This window comes from Pleurodeles waltl, chromosome 11 (assembly GCF_031143425.1).
Source record: "Pleurodeles waltl isolate 20211129_DDA chromosome 11, aPleWal1.hap1.20221129, whole genome shotgun sequence".
NCBI lineage: Eukaryota > Metazoa > Chordata > Amphibia > Caudata > Salamandridae > Pleurodeles > Pleurodeles waltl.
The window spans coordinates 632,566,250-632,587,971 of NC_090450.1; the positions used below are offsets into that span (position 1 = coordinate 632,566,250).

General features: G+C 44.0%; 1 protein-coding gene across 4 annotated transcripts in view; it reads right to left on the minus strand.

Annotated features, from left to right (window-relative positions):
* The window catches only part of KCTD9 (potassium channel tetramerization domain containing 9), a 137,313-nt gene that overhangs the window by 35,835 nt on the left and 79,756 nt on the right, over positions 1-21,722 (minus strand). For all 4 annotated transcript variants that reach the window (XM_069214145.1, XM_069214144.1, XM_069214146.1 and 1 more), the window contains 4 exons: positions 16,587-16,645; positions 14,717-14,845; positions 13,317-13,384; positions 11,979-12,074 (listed from right to left, as the gene is read on the minus strand). In XM_069214145.1, coding sequence (XP_069070246.1) covers positions 11,979-12,074; positions 13,317-13,384; positions 14,717-14,845; positions 16,587-16,645 — 352 coding nt within the window. The remainder of the gene's footprint in view (positions 1-11,978; positions 12,075-13,316; positions 13,385-14,716; positions 14,846-16,586; positions 16,646-21,722) is intronic.

Consider the following 21,722-nt stretch of genomic DNA (forward strand, 5'->3'; position numbering starts at 1 on the left):
GCACAAAAGACCATGTAGCTGCTATGCATATGTCATTTAAGGAAGTATTGGTCAGGAGGGTGAGTGTTACTCCCCTTTTCCTTCCCGAGTGTGCCCTTATTTTTTCTCCCAGGGTAACAAGTGTTGTTTTATGGCATGTTTAAAATGCCTAGACAATCCATCTCGCAATAGTTCTGCTGGTTACTGGAGAGCATTTGTTTACTTGTGCAAAGGAGAAAAATGCTTCTTCTTGTTTTTTTCTTTTGTAAGTAATGCACGATTTCCCTTCTAATAACCGTTTAACGGAGAGCTCACTCTGTCTGGGTTTTAGGCTGCTGGAAGAATGCAGGTAATTGTATGCTTTAGTTTACATAAATATATGAAACCACTTTAGGGATAAACATTGGGATAGTTCCCATCATTATCCTGTCCTTGTGTATTTGCAGATATAGTTTCTGCATTTTAATGAATTCCCTTAAAGATGTGATGGCAATCAAGAAGGCTGCCTTTAATGTTAGATATTTGAGCTCTGAATTATCCATGGCTTCAAAAGGTGCTTTCATCAGTTGAGTCAGCACCAGGGTGAGAATCAACAGACGTTGGTGCTCTTCATGGGGTTGCTATCCTCTTTTCGCCCGCCAGGAATTGTTTGATATCTGGTGTGGTAAAGAAACCTATCGCTATTACTTCTCTTATATAAGCCACTATGGCTGCCAAGTGTACCTTGATTGAGGCTTGGGAGAGTTTCTCATCCACAAGATGCGTCAAGAACCAGACCACTGGAGTGTACTGTGCCCATCCCTTAATAAGGCCTTTAATATTTGACTTGTGCATGAATGTGTTCAATTTCTCTAAGTAACACCTTGTGGTTGGTTTCTGGGTCTTATAAGTATATCCAAGGCCCTTGCGAGTATGCCTAGGTGATCAAATATAAGTGCTCAGCAACCATGGTGTTAGGCTCAGTGTAAGTAGTACTGAGTGGTATACTTGACCCCCCTGTATTGTCAGCAGAATGTGGTGTGCTCGGAGTTTTATGACCTTGCCCTATGCCATTTCTACTTGGTCAGAGAACCATTTTTCTGGCCCACTGAAGGGATATGAGAGTTAAAGTTGTGTGTGCCACTTGCGTTTCTTTATTAACAGCTCGCATTATCAGTGGAATTGGGTGGGGAAGTATAGGCAAATATCCCCGACCATTCTACTGTCGGGACATTCCCTGTCAACCAATAGTGTGGATACATAGGGGTGAAGCTTCGGCAATTTTGCATTTTTTGGGCTGCAAAACAGTTCATATGTGGTGTGCCCAACGTTTGGAAAATGTCTTCCACACTTTTGATCCCACTTATGTGAAGCTTTTCCTTTCTTTTGTACCCCTGGAAGGCATAAGGCTACCGGAATTATCTTTCTTTGTACAGGCCACTTCCATTTGTCACATGCTAGTTCAGACGGCATGTTAGATATTGCCCTCCTGACCATTTTGTTGTGGTAGAACATGGTGGTATGTTGCCTGAACTGTCCTTCCATCCACATGTCTGGAAAGTCTTGAGGGTTCAAAGAACAGCTACATCGATATATTTCATTGCTTCCTCTGGGCTCCACTGGCCCCTGGTGTTCACCTTTCGGATGAGAGTTCCTCGGAGTCTGGTATGCGTCTGTTGTAATTGTTACTGAGGGAGTTAGTAGCTTTAATGGTCTGCCTATTGTAAAATCGTTTGTATTCTGCCATAGTGTGAAAACCACTAGATTCTCAAAATTCCAGTTGCCTGTGACCATTACTAATATAGTCACTTCTGAAGTGGCCTCATGCGAAGTCTTGCATAGTGTGTTATAGGTATGCAAAATGCAATTATGTCCATCATTTTAATCCACTGTCCTCACTGTCAGACATTGGCCATTCTTGGTAGTGGTGAGCTTGCTCTATAAGTGCCTGAACTTTATTACCGGGAAGGCCTTGGCTCTCGCTGCGTTTAGCGTTGCCCCAGGAACATCTTTTCCCTCTCTGGGGATGCTTTTTCTATGTTCAGGGAGAAACCCAGCTTGTAAAGCTACCTTATTACAGTTGCTTTGTTGTCCTGGCAATGATTTATGATTTTGCCTCTGCCAACCAATTGTCTCCACCACAGATGCCTAGTGAAAACCCTTGGAGCGGACTTTATCCCAAAGGGTAGGACTCTGAAATGATAATGTAACTTGTACACGACGCAGCTCAGGAATTTTGTGTGTCCTGTGTTAATCGGTAAGTGCAGGTAGGTGTCTTTGAGATCTATTGCTGACACGCAGACTCCTTTTTGCAACAGTGGCATGATCTCCTGCAGTGTTGTCATTTAGATTTTTTGTCTTTATAATCCTGTTTGAATAGCCCGTGTCTTGTCTGGTTTAAGTATGAGGAAAAACTTAATAAAACCCTTGTTTACTTTCATTCGAAGGTGCCTGTTCTACTGCCCCCTTGATTAACAGGACACAAACGTCTTGCCATAAGCGCAACTTTTCTTCTTTGTTGCTTACCTATGATCATGGTCTCACTGTTGGTTGTCTGTTTAGCAGTTCTATGCAGTAATCAAGTTGATTTAGGTTTACTGTCCATCTGTCAGAAGTGATCTTCCATTCCTGGATGAAACCTCCGATCCTCCATCTGTATGGTGTCATGTGTAGGAGAGGTTTGCTGCAACATTACTTGATGGAGGGTCCTGACTTTCTCAGCAAAGTTTCTCTTCTTCTGGGTCTCCCTCGAAAGGTGTGGTATGAAAGTGATGAATACTTCCACTGTAGTGGTGTACGTGATGGACAACTTGGAGAAGAGAAGGAAGCAAGCACTATTCAAGGTTACAACACACCTCTTTTGGGTGTTCTCTTTCTCTTGGACATTATTCCAAGGAAAGGCACTTTCTGTTGTAAAGCCCCATGTGCTGTGGCTGTCATATTGTCTTTTTCATACGTTGTAGTATCTCATCAACTATGCTGCCAAGGACACTTTTCCCCAGTTTAGGGCATGTTGATTGCTGAGTGTCCACTTCCTGCTGAAACCCGGAAAATCTCCTCAATGTTACAGTTGCATACAGTTGCCTACTGGCAGTATCTGCTGCGTCAAGTGCAGACTTGAGGCTAGTATTGACAATGTTCTTACCCTCTTTAGACTATTCTGTTTCCCTCTTTTTTTATACCTCTGTGTCTGCTGCTCTTTTTATTAGGGAGTTAAAGCCTGTAATATCGTCAGGGGTGAGGGCTTTGACGGGTATTTATTGACCCCCCCTCCTCTGGCAAATCTGCACTGAGCTCTTGCAAGTCCACTGGAGTTTCCTACACCTGAGAGTGGTCCTGCTTCACTGGTCCTTCCACCTTCTCACAGTCAAAGAATTCTAATTCAACCTCTTCCTATCGGGTTCCTTATGCAGGGCTTTATCTCTCCTGTAGGAAGTTGGCTCTGTATGTGCTATTTCAAAGTAAGGAATAGCATGCACAGAGTCCAAGGGTTCCCCTTAGAGGTAAAATAGTGGTAAAAAGAGATAATACTAATGCTCTATTTTGTGGTAGTGTGGTCGAGCAGTAGGCTTATCCAAAGAGTAGTGTTAAGCATTTGTTGTACATACACATAGACAATAAATGAGGTACACACACTCAGAGACAAATCCAGCCAATAGGTTTTGTATAGAAAAATATCTTTTCTTAGTTTATTTTAAGAACCACAGGTTCAAATTTAACATGTAATATCTTGTTTGAAAGGTATTGCAGGTAAGTACATTAGGAACTTTGAATCATTTCAATTGCATGTATACTTTTCAAGTTATTCACAAATAGCTATTTTAAAAGTGGACACAGTGCAATTTTCACAGTTCCTGGGGGAGGTAAGTTTTGGTTAGTTTTACCAGGTAAGTAAGACACTTACAGGGTTCAGTTCTTGGTCCAAGGTAGCCCACCGTTGGGGGTTCAGAGCAACCCCAAAGTTACCACACCAGCAGCTCAGGGCCGGTCAGGTGCAGAGTTCAAAGTGGTGCCCAAAACGCATAGGCTTCAATGGAGAGAAGGGGGTGCCCCGGTTCCAGTCTGCCAGCAGGTAAGTACCCGCGTCTTCGGAGGGCAGACCAGGGGGGTTTTGTAGGGCACCGGGGGGGACACAAGCCCACACAGAAATTTCACCCTCAGCGGCGCGGGGGCGGCCGGGTGCAGTGTTAGAACAAGCGTCGGGTTCGCAATGGAAGTCAATGAGAGATCAAGGGATCTCTTCAGCGCTGCAGGCAGGCAAGGGGGGGCTTCCTCGGGGAAACCTCCACTTGGGCAAGGGAGAGGGACTCCTGGGGGTCACTTCTGCAGTGAAAGTCCGGTCCTTCAGGTCCTGGGGGCTGCGGGTGCAGGGTCTTTTCCAGGCGTCGGGACTTAGGTTTCAGAGAGTCGCGGTCAGGGGAAGCCTCGGGATTCCCTCTGCAGGCGGCGCTGTGGGGGCTCAGGGGGGACAGGTTTTGGTACTCACAGTCGTAGAGTAGTCCGGGGGTCCTCCCTGAGGTGTTGGTTCTCCACCAGCCGAGTCGGGGTCGCCGGGTGCAGTGTTGCAAGTCTCACGCTTCTTGCGGGGAGATTGCAGGGTTCTTTAAAGCTGCTCCTTTGGATAAAGTTGCAGTCTTTTTGGAGCAGGTCCGCTGTCCTCGGGAGTTTCTTGTCGTCGTCGAAGCAGAGCAGTCCTCAGAGGATGCAGAGGTCGCTGGTCCCTTTGGAAGGCGTCGCTGGGGCAGAGTTCTTTGGAAGGCAGGAGACAGGCCGGTGAGTTTCTGGAGCCAAGGCAGTTGTTGTCTTCTGGTCTTCCTCTGCAGGGGTTTTCAGCTAGGCAGTCCTTCTTCTTGTTGTTGCAGGAATCTAATTTTTCTAGGGTTCAGGGTAGCCCTTAAATACTAAATTTAAGGGCGTGTTTAGGTCTGGGGGGTTAGTAGCCAATGGCTACTAGCCCTGAGGGTGGGTACACCCTCTTTGTGCCTCCTCCCAAGGGGAGGGGGTCACAATCCTAACCCTATTGGGGGAATCCTCCATCTGCAAGATGGAGGATTTCTAAAAGTTAGAGTCACCTCAGCTCAGGACACCTTAGGGGCTGTCCTGACTGGCCAGTGACTCCTCCTTGTTATTCTCATTATTTTCTCCGGCCTTGCCGCCAAAAGTGGGGGCCGGGGCCGGAGGGGGCGGGCAACTCCACTAGCTGGAGTGTCCTGCGGTGCTGTGACAAAGGGGTGAGCCTTTGAGGCTCACCGCCAGGTGTTACAGCTCCTGCCTGGGGGAGGTGTTAGCATCTCCACCCAGTGCAGGCTTTGTTACTGGCCTCAGAGTGACAAAGGCACTCTCCCCATGGGGCCAGCAACATGTCTCTAGTGTGGCAGGCTGCTGGAACTAGTCAGCCTACACAGACAGTCGGTTAAGTTTCAGGGGGCACCTCTAAGGTGCCCTCTGGGGTGTATTTTGCAATAAAATGTACACTGGCATCAGTGTGCATTTATTGTGCTGAGAAGTTTGATACCAAACTTCCCAGTTTTCAGTGTAGCCATTATGGTGCTGTGGAGTTCGTGCAAAACAGACTCCCAGACCATATACTCTTATGGCTACCCTGCACTTACAATGTCTAAGGTTTTGCTTAGACACTGTAGGGGCACAGTGCTCATGCACTGGTACCCTCACCTATGGTATAGTGCACCCTGCCTTAGGGCTGTAAGGCCTGCTAGAGGGGTGTCTTACCTATACTGCATAGGCAGTGAGAGGCTGGCATGGCACCCTGAGGGGAGTGCCATGTCGACTTACTCATTTTGTTCTCACTAGCACACACAAGCTGGTAAGCAGTGTGTCTGTGCTGGGTGAGGGGTCTCTAGGGTGGCATAATACATGCTGCAGCCCTTAGAGACCTTCCTTGGCATCAGGGCCCTTGGTACCAGAAGTACCAGTTACAAGGGACTTATCTGGATGCCAGGGTCTGCCAATTGTGGATACAAAAGTACAGGTTAGGGAAAGAACACTGGTGCTGGGGCCTGGTTAGCAGGCCTCAGCACACTTTCAATTGTAAACATAGCATCAGCAAAGGCAAAAAGTCAGGGGGTAACCATGCCAAGGAGGCATTTCCTTACATCTCCCAATTATCTTTCAGCTTTATGGATGGTTCAGAGGACTTCCAGCCTTATGGTGTCTTTTTATTTGAACCATGGGGCTCTTTCAACTTCTGACTGCCTTCGATCACCAAAGGTTGTGGCTTGGGACTTATTTTAAATACGTAATGAGACCGATGTGTTCCTTGGCATATTATGTGGAGTTTCTTGGATTCGGTGTCCCTCAGTATTTTTTTCGTTGTTCCTTCCTTCTCTGTCTCAGCAATTTCTTTGACTTTCTCCCTAGGCCACTTTGGCATCCTCCTGTGTTCAATCAACCCCAAATCTTTGAGCGACTCCTGCTTGTGCTAGGACAGTGCCATTGCATAGTGTGCCCACCTCTGCTTCTCCCTTGCTTGTTTTTGGCTGAACATCGGTGCATACAGTTTACCCTTATGATCTGTGATCTTGCGGGAGACAAAGATTGCATATACTGTTTGTGTCCCTTTGTGCATATTTGTGATGGCAATTGGGGCAAAATCTAAATGGGATGTGCTTCATACTCCTTAGTCACTCTCCGAACCAAGTGGACGATGCAAGTTCTTGAAACAACCTTTTAGTCTCTTTCTTCGGGGCGTTTGCCTTCCTTTAACATCTGATGGTAATCCAGCTACAAGCTCCTCCACATTTCGGTGTCTTTGCTGAGTTATTTAACTTTTTGGTGATCAACATTCTCTCTTTGGCTCTGGAACCCTTGGTTGTGCTTCTAGACCCAACGGCAGGAAAAAGAATCTGAAAACAGCAACTTCGACAAGGGGTTTCTGGTGCATACATCTGACGTAATATAAGGAGGGACAAGGGGCCAAAGGGTAACTGACTTGGACTGCCCACAACATTAAAAGAAAGAAAAAATAAAATAATAGGCCATTATCCAAAGACGTTAGGGGTCAGAGTTTAACCTGAAAGGCAATTCTACGAAGTGCAAGGGAAGCCTCAGGAAGCCAAAACTCAAGAGATGAGCAATAATACGACTGAGAAATCAGGACACACGCTGCATGTCCAAAAAAGTAATTCACACCCTACAATGTGTCCATCATGAAATGGACTGTTTGTACAAAGGTACAGATAGCTTTGAAGTTCTTAGAAGGAACATCCCAAAAAAACTAACTAAGCAATGTTAGTCTAGAGTTAAAAGTTTTCAGCAGCTAACCATAAGGTTTCTTTCTCAAAAGTTTGGAGTTCTTTTATGCACAGACAATGCGGTCCTCTAAAGGTAGGAAGAAATAACTTTTGGCCAAGCAGGGATGTTTAAACTGAATATTCAGCTGCTCCCTATCCATTCTCCAACTGCTCGAGAAGAAGATGGCCAGCCACAGAGGGGACCATAGGCAGTGTGCTCAATATGATATCAACAAAATAGGTCTCTGATAGGAACTGGCCATGCAGTTCTATCTTTGAAAGCTAGCCCTCCACCTCCTCTCTTGCTTGGATAGCTGTAAAAAGAACTGAATTTCGATTTCGAAAGAATCAGAGGTGTAGGTATCAGCATGTAGTACATCAACATAGGTAGAACTTGAAAAGAGCATATTCATCCTACTTAGATGCTAGTGCACGTAAACAGAAAATTCCTCTGCTGCCATAGTCGACTTGTCTGAATAACTGGTCAACTTAGATCAGAATGGCTTGCGTAAATTCCTTAGCTGCATTATAAAACATATTGTCAACACAAATTAGGATAATGAGGATTTCTCCGGGTATATTCATTTCCTATTTTGGTGCTGACTTTACAAGCAAATTCGCTGTTGATTAACATGAAACTGGCAGAACAGACATTTAGCCTAGATGGCACTGGACAATTATTGAGGATGTCCTAGCTAGCTAGCAGGGTAGTGCACAACTACCTCCTCCCTCCTTAGGAATACATAAGAATGGGTGAAAAATTCCACTCCACCGGCGGAGTTCGCAGAGTTTGGCCCACTCCACGTTCCCCCTGGAGCAAGGAGTTCCAGCAAAACTCCACCAACTGCCACAGGGGGGAGTTTAATCTTGTGCATGGCTCGTCACGTTGAGTTGTTAAGGGTGAGAGAGAATTTGTGCACCTAATGTGATTTTCAGGCGCTAGAACGCCTCTCAGGGAGATTTCTCAATAAGGGTAGTTATGGGAGCTCACGACCGTTCACGTTAAGAAAGTTGCCACTCGAGGAAAAAAATCTACTTGAGCGGCAGAAAGAAGCAGTGCCCTCTGGCTCACCGCATGGTGCAGTTTGCACTGATTTTAGAGAGCAGAAGAATGACATGCTAAACATCAGCTTGAGCAGAGTGGCATGCCCAATTCAGTCAGCTCGCGGAGCACTGCATAATCTCGCAGAGTTTTTATATAACTTTTTATATAGCACACCCACAGAAACTTACTCTTCTCAACTCCTCTGTACCTGAAAGGACCCCTGGACATCCATGATGATGGGGGATCAAGAAACACAAGCCAAAAAAAAACTGGAGTACTTAAAAATCACAGAAAAAGTGGATTTCATCCAGTGTTTCAAATAAGGCCCATAGTCTCAAGCAGTTTGGCAGTCTCAGGGTCCTCATGAGGCCAAGATATCTCCCATAAGCAGAGAGCTCACTGGACATCTCTTCTTCCCCTTGACCATCAGATGGTTCCTGTGGTGCAGTTTGTAATTCTGTTTATTTGCTTCCGCACACAGTCAACATTCACCTAACGCCAGAGACCAGAAAGGTTGAAATAGACTCTCTAGCATGCATTATTACACTGTCCTTGTTTTGCCAATAAACGGCTATTTGATGAGCTTAAAGAATCATCAAACAAAGGAACATTCTAGAATGCCTTTGATGTTGACTGTTAGTGATACAGAACTGGATAAACCTAAATGTTCTTTGTTCTTCACTGGATGGCATCTTAAACTAAGGATGAGCACCATAACCTGAATTGCTCATGTGGTGCACTAATCTACACCTACAAGTAGGACAAGTATCATCCAACATAGCCACAGTATGTCGAAGGCGGCTGTGTGCATATATGTATGCCTTCCCCTCTGTATACAGCATGATTTGGACACCCAGAAAGGATTGAGGAAAATCTGTACTTGAAATAAGAGTACCCTGGCAACTGATTCCATCTGCTGTCAGCAACTACCCACAGCAGTATAAAGCTTTGTCAGAGGGCTCACCTTCTGCACAAGGCCACTATTCCATCACTTTTGACTTAAACTAAAATCACGATGAGTGCAAGGAAATGTGAAAACAAAAACAGGGAGAATAAGTAGGCGGCTCAGCATGCTTGTACAGCAGACATTGATTACTTACTCAGAGCAAGACAAAACAGAACAAGCATTTACAATGCAACGGGTCTCGCGTTTGCTCATGTTAGAGCTGATCGCGTTGTAAACTCCTAACCCGACTTTTCACCTATCGGGCAAAAGTGCATTTATGTACGTAACCCGAAAAAGTGAAATTAAGTATGTAAAGCGCTCGACTTCTGCCAAGCGAGATCGCGCCCGTAAATTAGAGAAAAAGACATCCACGAGCCCGATGGAAAACAGCGAGCCTCGCATGTTTTCTGTACTTGGTCGCTGCGCTCGAGGAGGGCTAGCCATCGGAAAAGGAATGAGTTATGCCTGCCTTCGACTAATGAAAGCAAGCAGATTTAATTAGGCAAGCCCACGAACCAATAAAAAACACTGACGTGAAGTTGACAGAGCTCCGAGCCCTTTTCTAAATACAAAAGAGTCTCGCTGCGATACGCATGCGCGAGCACATGCAACGCAGGCTCGACCCTAAAAAGGGATGGTGAGGCCTTAAATAGAGACTACAGGCCAAGTTGTGTTTTTATTTATAGGAAAGCTGTGGGGTTCTAGAGTATATGAACATACTCAGCACTGAAATACAAGCAGGAAAGCAACGAAAAGGTAATGAAAAATGCTCTAGAAAAATTTATTTTGGCCCACTTCTTGAGGCCAGCAAGGAAGACTAGTTTGTCAACCAAAAAAGAACAAAGTATTTTAGAAGAAGCATAATTGTAAAATGTTCATTGAATGTTGTAAATATACGTGAGAGCTGACTCTATCCTACTGAAGGACTAATGGCATAATTGATAAGTGATTGTGGGCCCCTGTATTGAATTACTGAAGAACCCAGACTAGGGCCTACCTTGAAGTCTAAAAGCATTGATGTGGAACGGAAGTAACTCGAGAAGAAATCTTAATTAACTTACAGGTTGGCAATAGTTTTGAAAACAATTAAGTTGGCGCATCTGCATATTAATGAGACGTGCAGATTCAAATTTAACAAAGAGGGTTTGGGGGAGAATGAGGTCTATTTCAGGAAGATTCTGATGTTTTCAGGTAAGTAAATGTGAGCAATATTAATAATATGCCTTATATCAAACATCATGCTAACCAACTGCAGAAGCCATAATTTCGTCTCTTATACACTGCCTCCATAGTTGGTATTTTTTCCAAAGAAAGGCCCCGATGGAAACAAAATTCGAATAATACAATTATATTGCAATGTCTTACATAAACCTAAATAAAAAAAAAAAAACGATAATCTATTGTAAAGAAAAAAATAGGGGAAATAAAATTAATTATATAAGCTTTTGCAAAGCTAAAACGTCAGAATTTACTGCAATTAAGCATGGAAACACATGTCCTAGCAGCACCACTGAGAAGCCACTAGTTTGGGGGCGAGCAGCTGTGATGGGGGAAGGGCATATGGGGCGAACAAGGAGTGACAGGAGAAACAAGGGAAAGGGGGGGGTACGGAGAGAGGGGGTAATGGGTGGGATGAAAAAAGAGCAAGACAGGCGGGAAAAGAGGCATGATCTCCCGAGGGTAATTACAGAGTAAAGAGGGAGGGTTGAAGGGAGGAAAGTAAAGGGGTGGCAGGCGGGATAAACAAAGAGCAGAACATTTGGAAAAGAGAAGTAGAATGAACAAGGTCAAGACACATGGGAACGACAAATAGGCGGAGGAAGCCAGAACATGAAGATCCAAGAGGTGGGAGTGGAAAAAGTAAGAATAAGAATCAAGGCACCAACGGAGGCCTGCAGTTGTAAAACAATTCAAATTCTCCACTGGTAGCAGGAAGATAATATCAAAAAGCTAACTGCATCAGGTGATCGGAACTTTAAACCCCTGGGTTGAGTCAATATGTGGCTGACAGAGTCTCAAGCCAATGGCTGTAACAGACGGGCCAAAATAATCCAGTGGTTGAAAAAAGAGATTGCACCACATTAAAAAAAATATTTAGGACTTCTCACAAATGACTTGTCCGTTTGATCTGCCTGATGTGCCTACTCAGCTGCGTAATAGACCTACCTAAAACAAGTTGCAACTTTGTAGCAATGGCATTATTACTGGCCAGGCATAGGGTGGCAATGAAATGGTACAGAGGGCCCTCCCCAAGAGTTTCACTTTATTGAAGACCTGATTTACTGTAACAATCACAGCTAGTTATATGATAAGATGCAGCATTTAGCCTCGAGGCCCAGAGATAAGTGGAAACAGCTGCGCTTATAAAAAGAGAAGGGCTCCCTTGATGGTCTGAACACCCAGCACCCATGTGAAATCATTGTCATGTATACTGCAAAAGTGAACCATATTGTTAAAATGGAAGCAATTTAAACTCAACAACACCCACTGTCACGTGCTATCATAGAAAAATAAGCCCTGCATAACACTTTTTGCTTTTGCTCTATTTACTAATTATAATTTGCATTGTATACTTTACAAATTTGAAAATAAAATTGGAAAACAATAGTTGAAAGGAGCACGCCAAAACCTACTAGAAGGGTATTAGCGACAAAAGCTTTACCTGACAACTTCAAATCCAGACCTAAAAACAGGGTTTAGATGTTTCATCAAAATTCCCTGCCCTAGTGGGAAGGTCCTGCCTAGATTTAAATGTGTTGCTACTGTTTATCTGACATACCTGGCACCGCAGTTCGGACTTGGTGGGAGTGGCAAGCAGGAAGCGGACAAATTCCTTGCGTGAAATGGGAGAATGATCCTCGGCCGGCTGAGAGTTCTGGAGCAGATGCGAGGAAAGGATAAAGGCAAGCAGTGAATTTAGCTTATCCAACTGCAACGGATTTACAACAAAACACACTATTTAAAACCACATCAGCAAAATGCAGCATGCTTTGTTTGATCGCAGTGCAAGCAGTGTAAACAAAAACGGAGACTGTGAGAAGCATGTGGAAAGGAAATTGTTTGTATTAGTGGAAGGCCTACCACATGATATTGGAAATTGAAATTTACTTATTAAAAAAACAATAATTCATCAATTTGGGCAGCTATCTCTGCCCAGAATATTCCATCGACATTGGGGTCTGTGATGTAAGTGGAATATTCTGGTACTGTTTATTTCAGTTAGAGAAACAAAAAGGCTGCTAGGTCATGGAAAGTCTTTCTTTGACAAGAACTGCGTGGTTGCCAAGAATCCTGATGATGCTTCATCACTGTCTATTTGAGCTGTATGTTTTTATTTGCAATTAAGAAAGTTCATTAATCCCAAATACCGGCACACACCCCACCCTCAATCAAAGGTTTCTCTTTTTTTCAACTGCCCCTGATCAGCAACTAGCTATCCATCATTTCCTGTGATGGGACGAGCCTGGTGTCCAGGACAACAAGAGGTTTCTGCATGACTAGGCGTTCATCTTTCAATATCGCCATGCATGTCCAGGACGCCCTTTTGTAAGTATAACCATGTAAAACATGTAATTGTCTGAAAGAATCGTTTTGAAATGCAACACTCAACACAACATAGACAGGTCTTATTATTTTAATGCTGTTATATAACTGTGAAACCCCACACCTGTGCCAAAAGGTTTGTCACACACTTTAGTGGAATATGAAAATTATAGACCCATGAAGCTATATATCTTCACATGGCATGTCTTTATATAAACCCGCTCCACCCATTTACCCATTAGTAGGCTACAGCAGTTGTGACCTTGACGGGAGATGGGTTCTACAGGAATTCCATCATATCAGCCATAATGAGTCATTGAAGCCCATGCATGCCTGACCCCTCTGCAAGACTTCTGCTATTCAAACATGAGTATGTGAAAGAGAACACCAAGACAAATAAACGTTCTCTATTATTTCAAAATAAACAGTGTGTACTCTCTCTAGAGTGCGTTGCTTCAAGGGAAGTCATTTGAGAATTCCCGAATTTGCAGCCCCATTTGCCAAAATGACAATCCTTTATAAGAAGTTCAAACTTATCCATGCAGCATAGCAGAAAACTAAAAAAACAAGTTACCTTTATGGCCACTTCCAAGTGTTCTATTAATGAATCAATTCCAAAGAACTTGGCTTCCTCTAAAACTCCTGAAATAGAAAAAAATAAACTTGATTTTATGTAACATTTATGAAAGTCTTGTGGCCTGGCACTACCAGTGCCATCACCACTGTTCTCTGCATTAGTCTCAAAAAGAAGAAAGCCTAGGTAGACACCATCACACATAGCCTTTCAACACTGACATCCATACCTGCAGTGACACGTTTGCAGTAACACATCCAGACCATGTGCTAGGACCTCGTAAATTACAACCAATATTTCCACACAGGACATAGTACAACACAACCTCCTAACCACACAGCTTGGACCATAATCATTCTACACAGTTTGAGTGCTACGATGTCACATGAGGGGCACATGCTCATTACACAAATGCCTGGCAACACAACTTAGTTCTATAAAGTGTTGAATATTTCTTGAAGAGGATTTTTTAAGGTCATACTAATGGAGGGAGAAGAAGAGATCTGAAACCGCAGTTTCATCTGTTTTTTATGGTATCAGTCAAAACAGTACCATGGTGAAAAAAAGCCTACAAAAGACAAAGCACAAGTACACAGTAGAATTCAAACAGCCTTGATATGAATCTCACACCCCAAACTGCTCAGTCTGTAACATCATACTTAAAATATAGTTCATGTGTAATATTGTTCTGCATATCACAGCTTCTTAGTATAAAGTTTAACACCGCTGAATATAATATGCTGTTTCAGTTGTTAGTGCACTTCGTTCTACTACTGTAGATCTGTCAATGTAGAATGCATATCCACCCACAGAACAGCTCTATGCTCTCTGAGGATACATCCGTCATGGATCAATTGTTAAGTGCGGGAACTTTTTGAATTAACAACTGCGGGTTAAAAACACGATTGAATCTATTGTGAACATAAGCAAGCAAAAACCTCTTTAAAAGAAAGTAAATGGTGCAAAGGACCCAGATGCTGAAGGGGCTGTTCTACCCAGTCACTCACTACATGGGCATGGGTGGCTCCCGGGATAATGGTGCATGGCTTTAGGGAGACAGAAGAGCTGGTATTCTAGTCGAAGGGACACCAGAAAACATTGTGAATGCAAGACTGGCATTGACAGTGACTATGGCAGCTGCCATGGATAATGATCAGGGGCACCAACACCAAAGAAAATGTCCACAGTGCTGACTGGGGTACTAGCATGATAATGCTCTGCCCCTGATGGTGACTAGTGACAGGACGAGTAAAGATAATTAAAGTCATGATGTCCCTGGCACAGGGGCTTCAGTGGTGGTACGAAATGAGGAACAGGCAACAAGACTTTTAACCATACAAGAGTGTATTAACCAAAGACCTGTGTCACAGAAGACTCTGACTGCACTGCATTATACATACCCAATAAGTTCACCCCGTCATTCACAATCAGCTGGCCGTGACGCAGATAATTTAGAATGGGCTCGAAGTACTCGGGGCTCCTGTCAATGAGAAAAGCTCCTCTGTGGTCCTGCTTGTTGCCCCAGGCATCTGGTGGGAAAACAGTGAGTGAAATAGAGAGAAAAAAACTCCGGATTCTTTCCAGTGTCCGAATGTAATTTTCTGTTCGCATTCTTTCAACTGATCACTCCTACTACAGGTCAGACCAACAAACCAAAATCGAGACTGGTGAAAGACCGACATGAAATATTGTGAAGGAAAGTGGCAAACAATGCAGCACCAAAAACTAACTGTTTCACTTTGGGCAGGCTTCATTTTATCATCTCTTTGGAAGTACGTTTCACTCACCCTGGCACGGGTAAACATAATGTGAGTTTGTCAGGGTATCGCAGACAAGCTTAGATCGACATCACTTCCAATACACCTTCAATTATAATCAACTTGTAATCTGGAAAAATGCAGCCTTCGTAAATTACTACTGCATTATAGAGGTAGCACCGAAACAGGTTTGTTAACGATCATATTAAAAGGTTTGTTACTGATCACATCAAACGGCCTGCAACTTGTAACAATCCATTTTTACAAGTAACTATTCCTATAGGTGTTGGGAGCGGAATGCCTCTTGAATGCTCTTTGACCGAATGCAGCTTTAACACATTTGAGTTGCCAGGTTATGAAAGAAACATCAGGGACAAGATGAGCATCCCAAATTCATCAAGCCAACTGAAGTCTGAACCACAAGCATAGGCCCACAACAAGCCAGGATCTCCACGCCCCCACAGGAAACCTCTAAACAGCTAAAGGTCTGCATTCAAATGGTTTGGAGGGCCTTGCACAACTGCAACACAATACAGTTTATATTTGTGTATGGCAGGTTAACTCTAAGGATGCTTACAAGCTTTTGAATAGGAACAGCAGCAATGGGTCACTGCCTTTCTATTTTCATTATTTCAAAGCATGCTTGATAATACATTACCCGCTATTCATTAATTTAGTCTCAGTTTACAGTAACATGAATATAGTTCAGCGAGTTGGACAGGATTTCATTACCGAAGTAGGGAGGTGCCAGAGGATTAGCCCGTTGAATCTGTGATCTATATGGATAATGGTGGTTGAGTGCAGAAGGTGGAGGGCACTCACAATGAGGAGGGCGAGGAGGGGAAACTTGGGGATTTGTCAGTAGAAGGGGCCTAGGTAATGGTGTTTGGAGGCTTTGGTTGACAAGGATTATGAGGGCTGAAGTGCCTAGGTTTTTAGCAATTATTTGTTTAGATCATTGGTCTTAAGAGGATCATAAGCAGCAGCTTCCTCACTGCTGAGTCACAATTTACGAACTGACAGTTTTAATTCGGGTGAAGTGAGCGGAATTTGGGGGTGTAGAAAGTTAGGTATGAAAGGACAAAGTTTTTAGCATCAAAATATGCACTGCTCGTTATATGGATCTTCCTTAAAATACACAGATAATTGAAATTAGGGCATGCACGTTTTGTGTTTATTCAATAAATTATTAAGAACCAATGATCTATTTGCTGCCAGTTATGGTAGGTTGTTAAATCTTACATGTATGGGAGTTTCGGTGACTGGATGATTGGGCACCAACTACTTATGGGGAGGAAAGGAGCATATAATAATACTGAAAGATGAGAGATTTGAAAAAACATTAGCAAACATTAGAAGTAGGCAAGTGTACTACTTTAATCTGCTAGTGTAGACATTCTTCTTATGTAGTACTTTCCTTCTCCATTCAGGCATCTATTGTTAAGCAGCACAGCGATAGTTGGTGCAAGTAAATATTAATGTTATTAGTTCTGAAGAGCTCCGTTGAACTGACCTCCACTCCTGAACATGTGTGCCAGCATGCTGTCTGGCTCCTTACTAAGTAAGGTGCTCCTAAAAACCAAATGAAACATAACAGTTAAGCAAATTGAAAAAGTAAAGTAGTATTGCTGCTCCAAATCAGACCACTGTAACTGTATTTTTTTTTTAAGACAGTTTTTATTGTGTTTTTAAAAGTTGAAACTAACAAGAACATACACTGCAGTGTAGGTTATAGCAAGACAGTACATCATCATTGTATAACAGTACCAAGGGGGTATTGTCTAACAGAGTCCAAGCCATGAGATAGTCATAACCACTGCACAAATATTACCCTCCATCCCACCATCCCAGCCCAAATCCTCATGAGATCAGACATTAAACAGCTTATGGAGATAGGAACGTGTTGAAACCATAGTTGGCCGTCACCTACTCAGAGGGCGCAATGTGTATCCTCAACCACCCTCATCCTCCGCACTACCTACAGAGCTTATGTCCTCCACACCAGCAAACCATTCCATTAAGGTTCCCCAAGCTGCTACATCAGTGAGTGTCCTCTCATCCCTTTGTGTCAAGTGCATATGTTGCTCCTCAGCTGCACCCCATTCCATTAAATCCCGTATCCAGTTGGAGATCATCAGATTCCGGGAGCTCATCCAAACAATTGCTTTCCTGCACGTAGCCAGCACCAGCGCTAGCTGTGCCAATTTATACGGAATGCTCCGACCACGCGGCTTCCACACCACTCCCAAGAGACAGGTCATGGGCGTCGCTTCCAACCCCAGTCCCATAACCTCCTCAATTGTTGCTGCCACTTCCTGCCAGAAGTCATATACTGTTCTGCAAGTCCAGGCCAGATGTAGGAAAGAAGCGCCAAACGTACCACACCTAGGGCATCCAGCTCCACGGCTCGGGTCAATCCTGTTTAATCGACTGGGTGTGAGACACGTTCTGTGTACAAAGTTAAAATGCAACAACTTAAACCTATTGTTACATGACCCCTTACGCACCAAAGATAAAGACAAATCCCAATCAGCATCCGCTATGGGTTCCCCCAGGTCACAATCCCACACCCTGCACCCCACACTTATCAAACCCGGTTGATCATCCCGAAGGGCTTTATAAAACCGGGCAATCAAGTGCGCCCCCTCACCCCAGTTAATCAAGCCATTCAGAACCGAAGAGGCCCTAGGGGCTACCAGAAAACCACTCCAAATCTCATGTGCCACACTTTCCATTTTTGCATATTGCAGGAATTGACCAGGGCCCAGATCAAACAAATCCTTAGCTTCAGTAAAAGAGATAAACTCTCCATTGGGATAAAGATCCAGCCACCTCACATCCTCCCAGTCTCTAAGCCTCTAGAAGACATCAACTTCTCCATGTCCCGAAATGGGGCCAAGTCCCATATCTTCAGCTCTCTATCGAAAGGGGCTCGGAGTACATGTTTAACTGCCTGCTCCCAGATCCCAGCAGTGGTCTTGATCAAGTAGGGAGTAGCGTGGTCAGATCTACCCCCCCTCCCCCTCCCCCCCCACCAACATCAATATATGCACCAATGTCCGCCCATCCCACATTCCTGCAATCTTTTCTACAAGTAACTGTAAATTCATCAATTCATTATGATCCTCCTGGGAGGAAATAACATTGAATAAACAGAAAGTTAAATAAACAGAAAGCTGAATAAACAGAAAGCTGAGTAAACAGAAAGGCTTCAGCTGCCATTAGAATGGAGCAGTTAAACGTAAACAGCTCTGGTGTTTAGGACTGTGTGTTAATGCATGTGCGTATGAAAAGAGGATTGCAACTTCTGGAAACGGACAATGCTGAAGGGATCAGAATCTATGGGCAAGATTACATTAATTATGTTTTTAGGTGTTACTGCGCTGAATTATACACCGGGACAGTCCAGACAAACATCCCAATATCCAAGCCTTTTTACATCCCTTGCCCCTGACAACACTTACTCTTGAGGAGAGAAGAGACCTGGGTATTGACCCAATACTGCCAGAAATAGTGCAGCAGTTAAGGGCATAGCCGGGGGAAAGTCCCCAGAAGTGATGGACTTCCGGTAGAGTACAAAATACACAAGAAAGTACGGGGTTCTCTTAACGAGGGCGTCGCGGATATCAGCGTAGCCCTGGGTTGTATGTGTTCCTATTTGGAAGGGTAATGTCAGTGAAATGTCAGTAGGTAACTGCAGAGTGCATGCGCGGGGAGGAACAGCGGGGGGAGAAAATTCCTTTTACGGACTAGGTGGTCTCACACACTATATAGTGTCATGCTTCATCATTTGACCACCTAGACCCACCCAGGTAGGACAGTGCCACCTGGGCGGACTCAACCTCACTGTTAAAGGAACAGGAGGGAGTGCGTAAATAAACTTGTTTCTGGAAAGATCGGGATCCAGCTAATCTACTGAAAAAATTAAAAACACCTAAGCAGACACCTGTGAGGAGTAACAAATTTAATGGTGGTGTCTGACTGGTGTAGTTAAAACGGGGGTTGGGACACCTCTGTGAGGACAAGGACTCACAGGGTCACCTAACTAATAGCCAACATGTTTCTGCCCTCAGAAAGGAGCCAATGAAGGTCTCGGGGCATTCGTCAGGGCCTAGGATCCCTACGTCTCACGTTGGAGGAAATTACTCTATGTGACAGTGAAAGAGTGTGAAATAAAAGGTCTACCTTACCCAAGGAATTACCTTGAGGCGGCCCTTTCATAGAGGCTGCTAGCCTCTGGTATCCAGGAGGGGGAGTGTCCCTTTATAGTCAAACATACATCAAAGGGGGCGCTCGCCGTGCGCCTATATCGTCCTCTCCTTGGACCGCTTGCGACGAGTACTACAATACAAACATTGAGCATTTAGCTCCACAATTGAAGGAGGTTTATAGTAATGCTAGACAGACTTGCTCCTTACCTGTGTTGACTAGAGAGGCGCTGATAATCCCTTTATTTAAACCTGGTCGTGACCACTATGATGTCAAAGCATACCGGCCACTTTGATGTTAAATGTTGGCTATAAAATATTAAATAGCATATCAATGACCCGCCTCTTACCGTACATGCCACAAATCACACAGACCAAGCGGGCTTTATACAGGACCAGAATACATCGCTTAATATATGCCAACTGATATCCATTGTACTGGACGCCTTCGTCATACCAGAGAAAGCATCGGACAGCCTGGATTGGAATTAACTATATACCATAATGGAGAGGCTGGGACTGGGCCCCAGGTTTATCAAATGGACACAACTATTATATAACAAACCCATGGAAAGGGTTAAAACTGGGGAGTGATTTCTAGGGCCTATCAAGTGGAGAGGGGCACCAGGCAGGGATGCTCACTTTCCCCATTGTTGTATGCAATAGCAGTGGAATCGCTGGTGAATGCAGCACAGACGGATTCCCTTTATGAGGATATGTCCGCCCGCAGAAGACTGCATCATATTGCATTATACGCAGACGATATATACTGCTCTTTCTCAAAGACAGACACTCATACCCCAGTAGAACCATACAGCTCCTTGACCACTTTGGGTCTTTATCAGGCCGGAGGGATAACTGGCAGAAACCAGTCTGTTTTCGGTTTGACCATCTATGGACATAACCCCCACCACCCGGAGTGGTATGGGAACCCATTTCCATCAAATATCTCTGGGCCCGAATATACATAAAAGGATAACTAATATTGTGGAGTGCAATACTAATGCGGCCATAGCATCCCTAAGAGCGATGATAATCTTGTAGAAAACTCTTCCATTGTCAGTGGTGGGGAGACTGGCGTTGCTAAAATGGTAGTACTACCCAGGCTCTCATATTTCTTAAGCACGCAGGTTGTGGTCGCCAAAGAGATATTTAGGGAATTATTCTCCTTACTTGATGATTTAATATGGGCTGCTGGTAGACGAATGGTGGCACTCAAACTTACTATCACTACTAAGACATACTATCTGGTTGCACAGCTGCAGTGGGTAACAAGTTTGTAGACAGAACATTGTTCCTCACAGGCAAGTGAGATTTATAAATTGGTATTATCAAAGGTAAGTAAGATCAGTCAAGAAGAAAGATAGGAGGCAGGTAACCTTTTCAGAGAAATACAGCACACTTACTGCATCCTGAACTAGCATATAAGGGAGATAACTGAAAACACATACTCTCAAGGTACTCTTCTGAAGTGCCTCATGAAAAAAAGGAGTTCCCAGAAAGCACGCACTTGTGGAATAACACAAGGAGGCAGTCAGAGAGGCAATGCTTCACAGGCAGGACAAAGACATGCTGGACAGTCTAAAACAAATAAAGCCAGTAAATGGAAAGCAAGCAAATGTGAGTTACAAACCACAATGCCAATGGTGCAATAAGTGGAATACATTCCCAGTGAAGCTTTCAGAATGTTCCCAAGAAGTCTTTAGCAACCATACAACTGTGCTGTCTGGCAGGCTTCTACCTGAAGCGGAAGAAGGCATCTGGTTCTTTTTAATGGGGTGCTTATATTAAACTTCTGAGAGACACTATACTAAGTACAGCACCCCTGCATGTAAGCTGGAAGCTGAAATGAACAAGCTACTTAACTTGGGTAATGCTGATTCTGATGGATAAACTATCTAACCACAGACTCCTTAACCATAAGATTAACCCAAATTCTCTGAATGGATCCAGAAGATTTTTCAGCATACCCCTTTTGTGTCAGTAAGTGGTGCTGTGCAGTTCCACCACGACTCCACTCCGCCTCAGAAGTGTCGACTGGAGCTACATATTGGTACCATACACAGCTTGCTAATGCCAGTTTCTTTCTGGGCATCATATGTGCCCTCGGATGTGGAGTCCAAAAACAAACTGCTCCTGACAGTGTGCAGATCTCTAATTTGGGACCTTTTTTTCAATAGAAAAGAGTCCATTACTCAGACGAGGGAGGTTGGAGGGCGGTGAAGAATCTGCGGTTATATGGGGTATCCGCCAGAAAGATGATTACTAAAGTTAGGTAACTCATTCTTCTGATGTGATATTTCTAAGTAAAGATTCCTCAACTTTTAGAATAGAACAGCAGACCTCTCCAGGTGGTGGGTCTGTGTAATGACTCAGACCAATATGGCTTGCAGGATCAAACAGCACCCAACAGCCAAAATATTATTGCCATCGGGCATGGC